We start from the raw sequence: 12,209 nt of genomic DNA, 5'->3' as shown, positions 1-12,209 counted from the left end.
ATCAAGTGATAAACGCATTTTTCCCTTCATTCTCCCCTCACTCTTCCGTTTTAAACATAAACGTATCAATTCCAGCACAATGATTTTTTACATAGCACATCATTATTTCAAACATCTTTCTGTAACTCTAGGTATATACAGCCAAACAAACTAACACAAGGGCAAGGAGAGGTGAGAAGCAGTGTCGCTCCATCCTCCACAGTAACTGGTTTCATATGTCTACTGCTATTCCACTGAGTAGAATTCAGGAATAAGCTCCCTTGATTTGGTTCCACTTACTACAGGATAGAAGCAAATGTAGAAAATAACTGATGTGCTCTCCCCACCCACCCTTTAACTTGATATCATTTGTTCAGCTGCCTAATTCCCTAACGCAGCAGTTCCCAAACTGATAGACTGCACACCACCATTTTAAAATGATACAACCTTAAGTACTGCTAGCAAATTTTTGCTATTAAAGTAATTATAAAAACTCTGTTAATGTATACCATTGACAGGTTGTCTGTGTACCACCAGTGGTATGCATACTACAGATTAGGAACGGCTGCCTCAATGTCATGGTATTTGTCTACATCACAGGTAGGCAAGTTCTTCCAGCTAGAGGCACAATGACCCACCCCCAGGTCAGAGGCAGCTAGGTGTTGAGACCCAGTTGCTGTCACTGCTCATCTCTACAGCAGCATGGGAAGACTGCCTGCAGCTGAAACCCCTCATCTACACAGTAGCAACTGGTCAGCACTGTGATTTTCAACCTTTTTTCATTTGTACACCCCTAAAAAATATCTAATGGAGGTGCAGACACCTTTGAATTGTAAGTGTAGGTATCCACATACTTCTGATCAATCACAGTAATGTTTTACAGACCCCTTAGACATAGTCTATGGACCTTCAGGGGTCTGCGGACCACAAGCGAAAAACCAGTGGGTTAACAGAACCAGCAGAGGGAGAGAAACCACACTGAGCAGCACTAAATAAACACTCCTTTAAAAAACTATCAGAGGTGGGGGGGCTGAACAAGAGACAGAATGGGCTATAACCAGAACACTTATCAACCAAATGACTCCTCCACCACTAATATGAAGGAAATTAAACAGAGTTCACATACTACCACTTTCATAACACATTTTCACATGCATCTACGGGACCTCGGAACCCTTACATATAAAGATGCAAGAAAAAAAAACAAATGAAAGCTCAATTCAACAGACAATGTTTAAAACACTTACTTTGTCCTAGTAATTACACCTTCAAGAGTTTTAAATTCTGTTTTCTTGCCTTTCTGGGTACAAACCATGGATCGCTGGACAGCTACAAGCTCTCCGTTAACATCACGAAACTGTAGTCGAATCTGAGCTCTGACATCTGTTTCGTTGGCGACCTTTAACAGTGACCAAAAACGATTTTATACAAAAGGAAACATCTGTGAGCATACAATCATATATTCCACCACAAGGGATGAAATTCCACTAAAATCAATGGGAGGCTTCAGTGAGGCCAAGATTTCACGCAATTTCCCCGCCCCCCTCACACTGAGGTCAGTTTCCAGGGTCCTGAGGCAAAGCTCACACTTGATTATCCTTTTTACCATATCTTAAAAGACAAACACTCCAGGCCAGATGAAGCGTGTCCTCCCAAAACTGACAAAAACATGCATTTTTCAGTGGAACTATTTACAAGTGCAGTATTACTAGGACCCATGAACGTTGCATGCCTCCCAGGGGCAGTGGCAGGGGGTGGCAGTGGTGAGCAGGGAGCTCCTGCAGGCAACTGCAGCAGTGTTGGCAGCGAGAGGGGTGGGGGTGGCAAGCGCCAACCTGCAATCACCCGCAGATGCCGCCTGTGGTGAGCGGTGATCGTCCACAGGTGCCACCAGCAGTGTCCAATCTCAGGGGGTGCACGTGCATCAACGTGCACCCCCTACATATTGCCAAAGCTAGGATCACATCCTAAATTATCCAGAAAGCCAAGTTCTCAACTGTAGGTTTATTGCATAATGAATCATTATCGCAACTACAAAAAGGTTACCTCACTGACAACACGACCATGTTTAAACCCATATAATCCAAGTGTTCTAGTTTATCAATGACAGGGAAGGAAATGCATTGGAAACATTATATGTACAGATACAGATGCTCTGTATGAGCAGACATGATAAAAAATGGTTATACCGTGCACTTTGTATTCTAGCATACAATTGTTTTCTGGCAACTAAAATTTTTAAACTATATAATAAGTGAAAATGATACTGATTATTCTTACACTGGGACTAAACACAGTTTTTAGCATGTTACTCAAAGGTGTTAGCTAACAAGTAGACTTATTTGGCACTTTGTGTAGGCACGTGTGTGGAAAACTTTCATAAAGTTAAAATTAAATAAATAACTGTAGATCAATCAACAGTTAAAAGGGTTAAGAGTATAAGGAAACAAACCAAGAAAAGTCATATAAAATGCTAAAAACAAATTCTATGTCATTTTTTCTTTCTGCCCTCTCTTAGATTCCTATTCCTTCAGTTTTTTAATTGAAGTAGAATAGTTAATTTATCTAATTATATTCTACAGAAATGTCCTTGGTTTTTCTCATCCCAGAGTTCATTCTATATTTTTAGTAGTGCTTAGACATACAAATTGCCATGTCTCTTACCTTTGGATCATGAACAAAAGAATTTCCTTTGGTACCTGGAGGGAAATCTCCAGTGGATATGTATTTAAGGCATTCAATGATAGTCTATGGAAAATTAAAATAAATCTGCATCAGTAAGATCAATGGAGAACAAACAAGATGTTAGAATCAAGAGAACACAGTAACATAAATATATTTTTAAAAAGCTTAATGACAAGCAAAAAAAAAAAGAAGTAATGTAAAGTGTATTCCTTCCAAAAATAACAAAATTTTATGATGATAAAATAATTCAGCAATATGGCATAGTCATTTAAGAGAAATAATACAGACTCCATGGCTTGACATGTTAAAACTATACTGAACAAAAATACTAATAAATGTACAAGAGGGCACAATCCTGAACTGGAGGAGTTATGAATTAGGTTATCTAATACATCCTTTATTTTTCTAACTTCTAAAGCTCTAAACACACTGTAAAACACCAAACAAAAATAAAATCCCAAACCCTAATACCTGTTTATAGAATAAGGCTTTGATTTTATAATACATGCTGACAGCCCCCTACGCCTACTGTGAAGCTTGCTGCTGAATCATTGAAAAGTGAAGCCAAAATTATGTGAATGTTATGTCAGTCAGTGGGGTTTATTTTGCCTTCCAATTCATATGAATGATTATTCTTTACATGATGAGCTTTTGATTAATTTATACCTTTTTGTGTTTGTAAAAGTCTTACCGTTTTTCCTGCACCATTTGGTCCAACCAAAATGGTTAAGGGATTCAAGAAAGAGATAATTTGCTTGTCTTTGTCCTCTACCCCAAAACTCCTAACTCCAAGGATGCTCATTTTCTCAATCTTAGACATTTCTGCGAAATATTTTTCTCCTTTTCTGAATCCAGGAATTTAAGTTTCATAAATCCTGTAAAATAAAGGCAAATTTAGTGGGGAAAAAAAAAAAAAATCGAGGTGCCAGAACACCATACTTATGAGGAAAAGCTTAAAAAAAAACACTAGGATTATTTAGTCTGGAGAAGAAAAGATTGAGTGGGATTTCATAGTCTTCAAATGCCAGAAGGGTGATTACAGAGAGAATGGAGATAGGATGGAGCTTTTCCTGTGGCTGTAGAGGACAGGTTAGGAACAATGGCCTCAAATAGCAGCAGAAGAAATTTAGGTTGGAGATTAGCAAGAACTTTCTGCCTGAGGGTAATCAAGCATTGAATCAGGCTACCTAGAAGTGTGGAATCTCCATCCCTGGAAATTTTCAAGAGCAGAAGAGTTAGACACTTGACTGGAATAATTTAGTCATGGATAATCCTGCCTTGAGCAAGGAACTGGAGCAGAGATGGCGCCATGAAGTCCCTTCCAGCCCTACTTTCTTTTGATTCTAGACCTATGTTCTCCGTCAAAACCTTGCAACATAAAAAGAAAAAAAGTGTAATTGAAGAAAGCAATATGATTCCTCTGTTATGTGTGAAGATGTGGATTATAGTCCGTCTTGTAGTTATACCTTTAGGGCAATCTTCATTTAGAGATTTTCTGTTCTAAAATGTCAGATAATACAGGCCACGATAAGAAATTTAGTGTTATTCCCTTCACACATAAAATGACCTTACTCAGGGTTATACCATTTATTTGGCGCTGTGCACCAGATCCAGACCATAGGGCTTCTCACAGGTCAGACGACGACCTCTGGTAGCAGGGCAGTGATATATAACTGCTGGAGCCACTACACTGATGTAACTCCAGAATTCAGGGGGCAAATGCCACCACCACTTGGCCCTGCTTCTCTCCTGCCACAGATTTGAGTCTCCATCAGTGACAGAAGACCCCAAATTCCTCAGGGGCAGGTAATAATAATGTTTACCCCTTGGGTACCCAGGGCTATGCCAACAAGTCCTACAGGCCACTTTAACCCCTCGTAGGCTGCATACAGCCCACAAGCTAAGTTTCTAGCAAAAAATACTGAATTAACCTCACCTAAAAACTGAGTTAGAAGTTTGGGTTGTTTTGCTGGCTTTGCTCAGGAGTCAGCAAACAAAATTACGGAAAAACACCTTTCTTCATAGTTGCATAGTTAGTAGGGTCGGAAGGGACCTGAGTAGATCATCAAGTCCGACCCCCTGCAATGGCAAGAAAGAGTACTGGGGTCAAACAACCCCAGCAAGGTGTTTGTCTAGCCTTGTCCTTAAGACCCCCAAGGTAGGAGCCAGCACCACTTTGCTTGGAAGCTGAAAAATTCCAAACTTTGCTGTTAATCCTCAACATGCCTTACCAAAACCTGAAGTACACAAAGATTATTTTACACTATTTGTGTTTATGATGCGACATACCAGCTTGTTTGATCAGGCCTAATGCTTTTAAATATTTTCTGGTAATATAAGTGATGTTATAGCTGTGATGGACCAGAAATTACACAAAAGGCAAGGATTTCCTGGGGTGGGGTCAGGGGGACTTTTACTAGGACCAATTATGTAGTTGAGAGACTGGAGTAAAGACATCTTACACTCAAAAGCTTGTCTAATTTTATCCCAACTACATTGGTTCATTAAAAGATACCACACTAAGAAATCCTTACCTCTAAATATATTGTCTGCATTAGAAACTAGAAAATACTCAGCATGCTTTACAAACACAGAGCTATAATCTGGCAGATGAACCCTTGTAGCTATACTGAGATCTGTTCATATCTTATATATCTACAAATAGACTGTTAGCCTATAAAGAGGCCTATCTACCCCGTCTTCTGAAGGGCTGCATGGACAAAAGGGCCAACCCACATGGAGTCATTACAGGACTGCAGCCACGCGTAAAACAACTCTTTCCCCCACAACTATTCATTGACAGTCAATCATATTTACAGTGGAGTCTCATCTTATGCAGGGGTTAGGTTCTAGAGTCAGTGTGCAAGGCAAAAATTGTGTATAGTCAAAATTACCCTTAAAAAATCAGCTGGCCTGCACCAAACTCCTGCTTGGCCAGCGTGCACAGCCTCCCAGCAGGGCTGCTCCCAATATAGCTGCTTGGCCCTGTGCACAGTGCTGCAGGCTGCATGCATGCTAGGTCCCAGAAGCTGGCTGGGGGTAGAGGGGAGCTGGGGGGCTTACCCAGTGGTACAGTCCGCTCCCTCCTCCATCCAGCTTCTCCTGCCCAAGGCAGCCTGCACAAAACTCCTGCCCTGCCAGCGTGCACAGCTTCCCAGCAGGGCTATTGGCCCCGTGCAAAGCATTGTGGGGGGCAGCTGCAGAGTGAATCCAAAACAACTGGCACTCCGGGGCATACGCATATGATGAATTCACATAAGTTAGATGCACGTATGATGCAACTCCACTGTATTTATACTCCAGGAATTAAAAAAGAGGCAAGAGAGAAGGTAATGAGAGACAGAAAGAGCAAGGGTGGCAATGGGGATGGCCGTTGTCACTGGCTGGAGGGGACGGCCAGGGGTGCCTGGAGGATGGGCTGCAGGGATGAAGGGCATGAGGTCACTCTGCAGCGAGACAGTCACAGAGGAGTTGGGCTGGAAGGGACCCCCCCAAGGTCACCCTGTCCAGTCGCCTGCCTGAACAGCATCATCCCTACCCAAACCGTCATCAAACTCTGCACGGGACGCCGACAGACCCCACACACCCCAGATCGCACACCCCTGACACTCCCCAGACCTTGCATCCCAACCTGCAGCCCTGACATACACCTGACCTCGCACCCCAACCTGCAGTCCTGACACACCCAAACCTGCCCCAGGGGAGCCAAGGACCTGCTTCTCTAGAGGCTGTGATCCTGAGTGGAGGCCACCCCTGGCAGCCCCAGGCTCAGGCTTGCACCCTGCAGACTGCCGGGGTCAGGGAAGAGTCAGTCTAGAAGGTGCACCCGCCCCCCCCTTGCCCGCCTCTGCGGCGAGGACGTCCTGCATCTCCCCCTGAGGCGGCACCGGGCGGGAAGTTCCCCGCGGGCGGGGGAATCTACGGCGCGGGCGGCGCAGGCCTTTCCCTGGAGACGAGGGAACCCGCGCCCCTGCGCTCGCCCGGGAGGAGAGTCCCCTGCATCACCTTCCCGCGCGCTCCGCCGCCGCTGCCTGGCCTCGTCCGCCTGCGCATGCGCCGCCCCGCGCGCGGGGCCTTGTGGGAGTGGGGCGGGGCTGCCTTTGAATCGCGCCAGCGGGCTTCTGTGAGCTCCGGTGCGGCCTGCAGTGTCCTGTCACGCGTCACTTTGGTGACTCCGCAGCGTCCTGGAGAGTTACGGCGCCAGGGCGAGCCTGGAGGGCTGGCGACCCTAGGCCTTGCATTCAGCTTCGTTTTTGCCACTTGTTCTTTGCTCACAAAGACTCTTTGAAATACTTTATAGGACACTTGCTTCCTTCTGAATTGTCCCTTTTTTCCAGCTCGTCCTCTCACTTGCGCCCTTCGCTCTTTTCACCGCTGCAAGCGGACGGTGGAATAAACGTAGGGAAAAATCGTGAGAAAATATGCAGTTTTCCACAATGTAGCTCCCATAACACCTATTTATAATTATATTATTATTATTTCTCCACGGCTAATTGGTCCATTGACTCTGGGCCATCCTTGGCTCAGCTACTAGTGCTGGCTGGGGCTTGTCTCACTTACGGAGGGATACCTGCACATGGATGTATTAAAGCTTTTAAAATTATTATTTTAGATTATTATATACTGCTTCCTTGATGTTTAATTAGTCATTTCAAAACTTGATCTCCCACTATTTTGGCCAGTAAGTGAAGTTAGCTTAAACTTTAGCTTGCTCCAAATAACAGCAGGCAGTTTCTGAAGCCCAAGTAACACATGACGCATCTCTTCCAAATCCTAGAGTGGCTTCTGTCCAGTTTGTTCAATTTCCTCTTACAAATGTTTCAAGTCCGTCATAGGCTGGAACCAAAATATCCCAGGAATCTTACTGTTTTCTCAACCTCCCACTTCCCAAGAGCACTCCATTCACCACAGATATGAATTTGTCTAGAAAATCAGCACCGTAGACTGGGGTTGTGTGTCGGTTGTAGAATACTTACTGGGCATGTCTATATGTACTCTAATGAGCCATAATTATGGTGCATTTAGTTTAGTACCTGTAATAACAAGTACAAAATAATGCACCATAATCAGCGGTACTATGCAGTAGGGCCAGCACACATCTTTTAGGTGATGGTAATGTGCAGTAGACTAATTCTACTATGTGTTAATGCATTAGCATGGCTTTCACCATGATGTGCTAATGCACAGTAGAATTAGTCGATTGTGCTTTTAGTGTCTTGTGTAGACACACTCTCTGAAGATCAGAGTATGCTTTAGTCTGCCTACTTTCAGAACCTTTCCTTTTGACAACAGCCTGACCAGAGTAACAGGTTGCTGGTAATAATTACATACATATTTAAAAGTACAAGCTAAAAAAACAAAGAGAAAGTAACAAGTTTTATTTTTAGTTGCATGCTCACTTGCTCTGTGATCCCAATCATATTCTTGGAAATCATGCATGCTTGGGAGGGGACATTTTCCAGAATTGTGGTTCATTATGTTGCTCATAGTACTGTAAGTAATATACCTCTCTTCCAGTGACATCATGATCCAGGAAATGGTTTTCAGGTTGTTGAGTGATCTACAATTTATGACACTAAGAAATCTAAAAATAGTCTATAACCAAAACCTACAATTCTACAAAAACTCACCACAGAACTTTAACACATAGTGCAGGATTAGGATACAGTTTGGTAGTGTAGTTTACTGCACAGTTATTTTTAAGGTTATTTTTGAGGCCGGGGGAAAAAAAAAATCACGTTCACATTGGATGCAACATTTAAAATTTAGTATAATTAACTTGAGAACTCCAGTGCCATAAGGTATTGAAGCCAAGGACATAAGGTGATTCACAAAAGGATTCGACATCTAAATTAAATATACCTCTACTTTGGGTGTGATATAAGAACTTAAATCAGAATACAAATATCTGTTGCATTAAAAATAATAATTATAAAGGGCTCTACATCCTCATATATAAAAAACATCTTTTATCTTGGACGGTAATACAAATCACTGTATAGTTATATGCTCAAATATCATGGTGATGCAGTATAGAAGCCAACATAGATGGATTTTTATTAAGTAGGAGAAAATGTCCCATGTGCACAGAATATTATAATTGTTTGTTACAGAAATGTAAGCATGTGATATTGACAACTGTTGGAAATAAAGTATCAAATTATAGGGACCATTGATAAGATCCAGTATGGCAAATTTTTCTGTACCTAAACACTAAAAATAGTTATATCTATTACAATTCATCTTCTCAGTTGCTAATGACTGAAAAACTTCTTGTAGGTTGAAGTGTTTCATGGTGTCAGCCCAAAGTTGATTTTTACTAATATTGGAACTGTTTGAGTTATTAAAATATAAACAAGCAAGCAAACAAAAGCCCCAACTTTTTTTTTTTATTGCCCAGTGAGTTAAAACAAAAAACAAAACAAAACAAAAAAACACCTTTCTATGCAATTCCAATTGAATGAGAACTACTAATACCATGTATCTGGTAAAATTAAAAATAAATAAAAAACCCCAACAGATTCTGTCTCTCCTCACCCCACCCTCAATTAAATTAAAAGAAAAAACAGAAACAAAATGTTGCTTCCAAGTATATCTAAGATTGGAAAACTAAATGCCTTATTAAAGACCCTTTTTATTTTCTTGCCACAAAATCTACTTGCTATGGAACTTTTTAGCTGAATATGAGATATTCTTTCTTGGCATAAAGAAGATATCAGATTCAGTCTGAATTATTTATCTTAGTTTAAAACAGCTGCATAATTAGAAAAATAATGCAGACAGAAGTGACAATTTTCACCTGAGTGGTCACAGAAAATGGTCTATAGACATGAGCAAGCACAGTTGCAGGCTGCTTAAAAGTGGCCAATCAGGTGAAAATCTGAACTCATTGCATGAGGGGTCAAATGAAGGCAGTTCAAAATATAGCATCATCTGTAACTTATGTCTGCCCTGCCCCAGCACCTTGAGCTGTTTTCAAAAGAGGAGGAGGAAAGGGAGCAGAGGCATTTCAGTCTGGGGTTTCTTCAGCCCTTAATGGAGGGTGGGGCAAGTGTATTGGAGCTCATCTGAGGTGAGGGGCTCCAATACACCCATACCAGTCTCCAGCGATGGCTGGAGAACCCCTAAAATGAGCTCCCTCTTTTCCTTTTCCTCCCTTCCATTCTGAAACAGGGACAGGCTGGTAGAGAAGAGGGGCCCTTGCTATGGGAAAGTGGCTGCAGCCAGCAGCTAGATTCCTCTCCCCCCTGGAACCAACAGTGAACTGTTTGGTCTGGGGAATGGTTGCAACTCAGAATACTTCCCACAAAGCATTTTCAGTTACAGTGGGGAGCTACACTTCTGTCAAAAGTGATGTTTCCTGTAATGTGCTTTTCTTTGCACTAGTCTGCATTGAACTGTATTTATTGTGACATGCATGGCAACTTTTGAACTCTTAGGAAATTAACAAATAGATGCAGAAAAAATAAATACAAAAGTGTTAGATGCAACAGGCCAGACCTCTGGCCCACAGGCCAAATCTGCCCCATATGCGTCTGAAAATTTGGCAGCAGGGAAGCTTGGCAGTATTAATTGACTGTTTCTCTGCTAACATATTTCTACACCCATGGAAACTCCTACAGGTCAGATATTGTGACACCATGCTCTTAATCAGGAGTGGGCAATTATATGGACCCAGGGGCCACATAGGGAGATTTGATGAGTTGTTGCAGGCTGGATCAGCACCCCACCTACTGCTGCAGCAACTCATCAAAACTCCCTACGTGGGATGGGGCCACGGGTGGGTGGGGAGCAGCGTTTAGGAACAAGATGGATAAGCAAGGCCAGGATCACAGGATGGGGTCACAGGGTGGCCCCTGCCCTGTGGGTGGTTATGTGTCTGTGGAGTTTGCCTGGGTGTTAGGTCCCAGGAGCTTGCCGGGGTGAGGGGAAGGAGGAGGGTACATGTGCAGCAGAGCTTACCTGGCCAGTGCAGTCTGCAGCTGCTCCTGTGGCACTCTGAATCAGGCTAGGCCCCTCCTAGGACACGCCGTACCACATTTCAGCCCATGCCTGCCAGCCCAGCCCTGGCCAGCGTGCACAGCTTACTGGTGGGGCTGCTCCCACTGTGGCTGCATCTGCCTGGGTGCTGCTCAGCTCCCCTCACTTCCAGTGGTGGATCCTCTTCCTCGTACTGCTCCACTGTGGGCCAGAAGGAAGCTTCAGCAGGGCAGCTCCTGCCCCAGTGCAAAGGGCTATGTAACTGGAGGCTTGAATTCCAGCTGAATTTCTGAAAGATCAGAGATTATGATCTAGATTTAAGTTTTGCAAGTGGACCCTATTTTTATAATGGGAGCTCCTGTATTCAGATTTCCCTAAACATTTTGTATCTGTATGTTCAACCTCAGCTTGATCTCTAAATGACTGACACAAAAATGAGATACTACATTTGTGCACACTCTCACATACACGACAGAAGTGGGGGCTAACAGGGCTTAGCCTCCTCAAACGTGGGGCAGTGGTAGGATTGCAAGGCAACCCATCTGTGGGCTTCTGGTGGCTGCAGATGGGGTGGGGAAGGGTGCGCACAGCAGTGAGGGAGGGTGTGGGGCTGGGCCTGGGGCAGGTCCTGCACAGCCAGGGCAGAGCGCGGGACTGGGCTGCAAGGGGACTGTTTGCAGGGCATGGCTCCTGCTGCTATGCACAGAGGAGAGGAATGTGGGGCTTGTGCCCCCAGATTTGCGTGGAACAGGGAAGGCTGTAGCTGTGGGCTGGGGCTGGGGCTGTACTAGGCTATTCCTGGCAAGGGGATAGGGCTGGGCTGCACTGTGCTTGGAGCGTGTGGCAGCAGCGCTAGAAGGGGGGCTATGGGGGGCTTCAGTCACCCCAAAGTTTACTGTATCCCCCCAATCCCCCCTCAGTGCCACCACCGCCCACCCTGAGTGCAGCGTGGCCCAATCCTCCCTGCCAGGAAGAGCCCAGCGCAGCCCTGGACCCAGCCCACAGCAGTAGCCTGCCCTGCCTCATGCACATCTGGGGGCATACACCCCCCCATGCCACCTGGCATGCATGCAGTGGTGGGAGCTGCCACCCCCTCCCTGTGGCAGGTGCCTCCTGGGTGATCTGCTTGTGACTGTCTCACAGCGCACCCCAACTTTGAAGACCTTGCCCCAGCCACACTCTCTCCGCCTCCCCCCCATGGCTGTTCCCCCTCCCCCACCCCTTTCCCCACAGACTTACCTGCTGGGGGTGTGTGCACATGCATGCATGCGCTTAGCCCCCACAAAATATTTTTTTCTCCCTCTGCCTATGCTTCCTCATGAGTTTTGACCCAATCGGTCATTCTTTGACTATGAGTACATGTAATGATTATGAGCCATGACTAGTGATAAGCCTTGTTTAGTGGGGAAAAAAAACCAAAAAACCCCCAAAGAACCCCAAACAACAAGAACAAAAAAATCAATGCAACTGGTAGTTCAGAGAGTTCAAGAGTTCCTGGAGTATAAACTAGAGCAGTTGCAGATCCTCATGCACCGAGATGAATGTGTTCCACATACAAAGGAATT

At 44.3% G+C, this 12,209-nt stretch overlaps 1 protein-coding gene across 2 annotated transcripts in view; it reads right to left on the bottom strand.

Annotated features, from left to right (window-relative positions):
• RAD50 (RAD50 double strand break repair protein) overlaps nt 1–6,734 on the bottom strand; it is a 39,917-nt gene extending 33,183 nt beyond the window's left edge. The window contains exons 1-4 of one of the 2 annotated variants that reach the window (XM_090064874.1): nt 6,670–6,734; nt 3,356–3,539; nt 2,644–2,727; nt 1,227–1,378 (exon numbers count right to left, since the gene is read on the bottom strand). In XM_090064874.1, coding sequence (XP_089921000.1) covers nt 1,227–1,378; nt 2,644–2,727; nt 3,356–3,484 — 365 coding nt within the window. In that variant the 5' untranslated portion in view covers nt 3,485–3,539; nt 6,670–6,734. Of the gene's footprint in view, nt 1–1,226; nt 1,379–2,643; nt 2,728–3,355; nt 3,540–3,851; nt 4,680–6,669 lie in introns of those variants that run through there. The other variant, XM_090064875.1, reaches the window with a different exon arrangement.
• Nucleotides 6,735–12,209: the final 5,475 nt, after the last annotated feature.

This window comes from Crocodylus siamensis, chromosome 10 (assembly GCF_052110815.1).
Source record: "Crocodylus siamensis isolate JL-2025a chromosome 10, ASM5211081v1, whole genome shotgun sequence".
Lineage (NCBI taxonomy): Eukaryota > Metazoa > Chordata > Crocodylia > Crocodylidae > Crocodylus > Crocodylus siamensis.
Note: the sequence above shows the minus strand (reverse complement) of the source record. Positions and strands in the feature narration are given on the sequence as shown.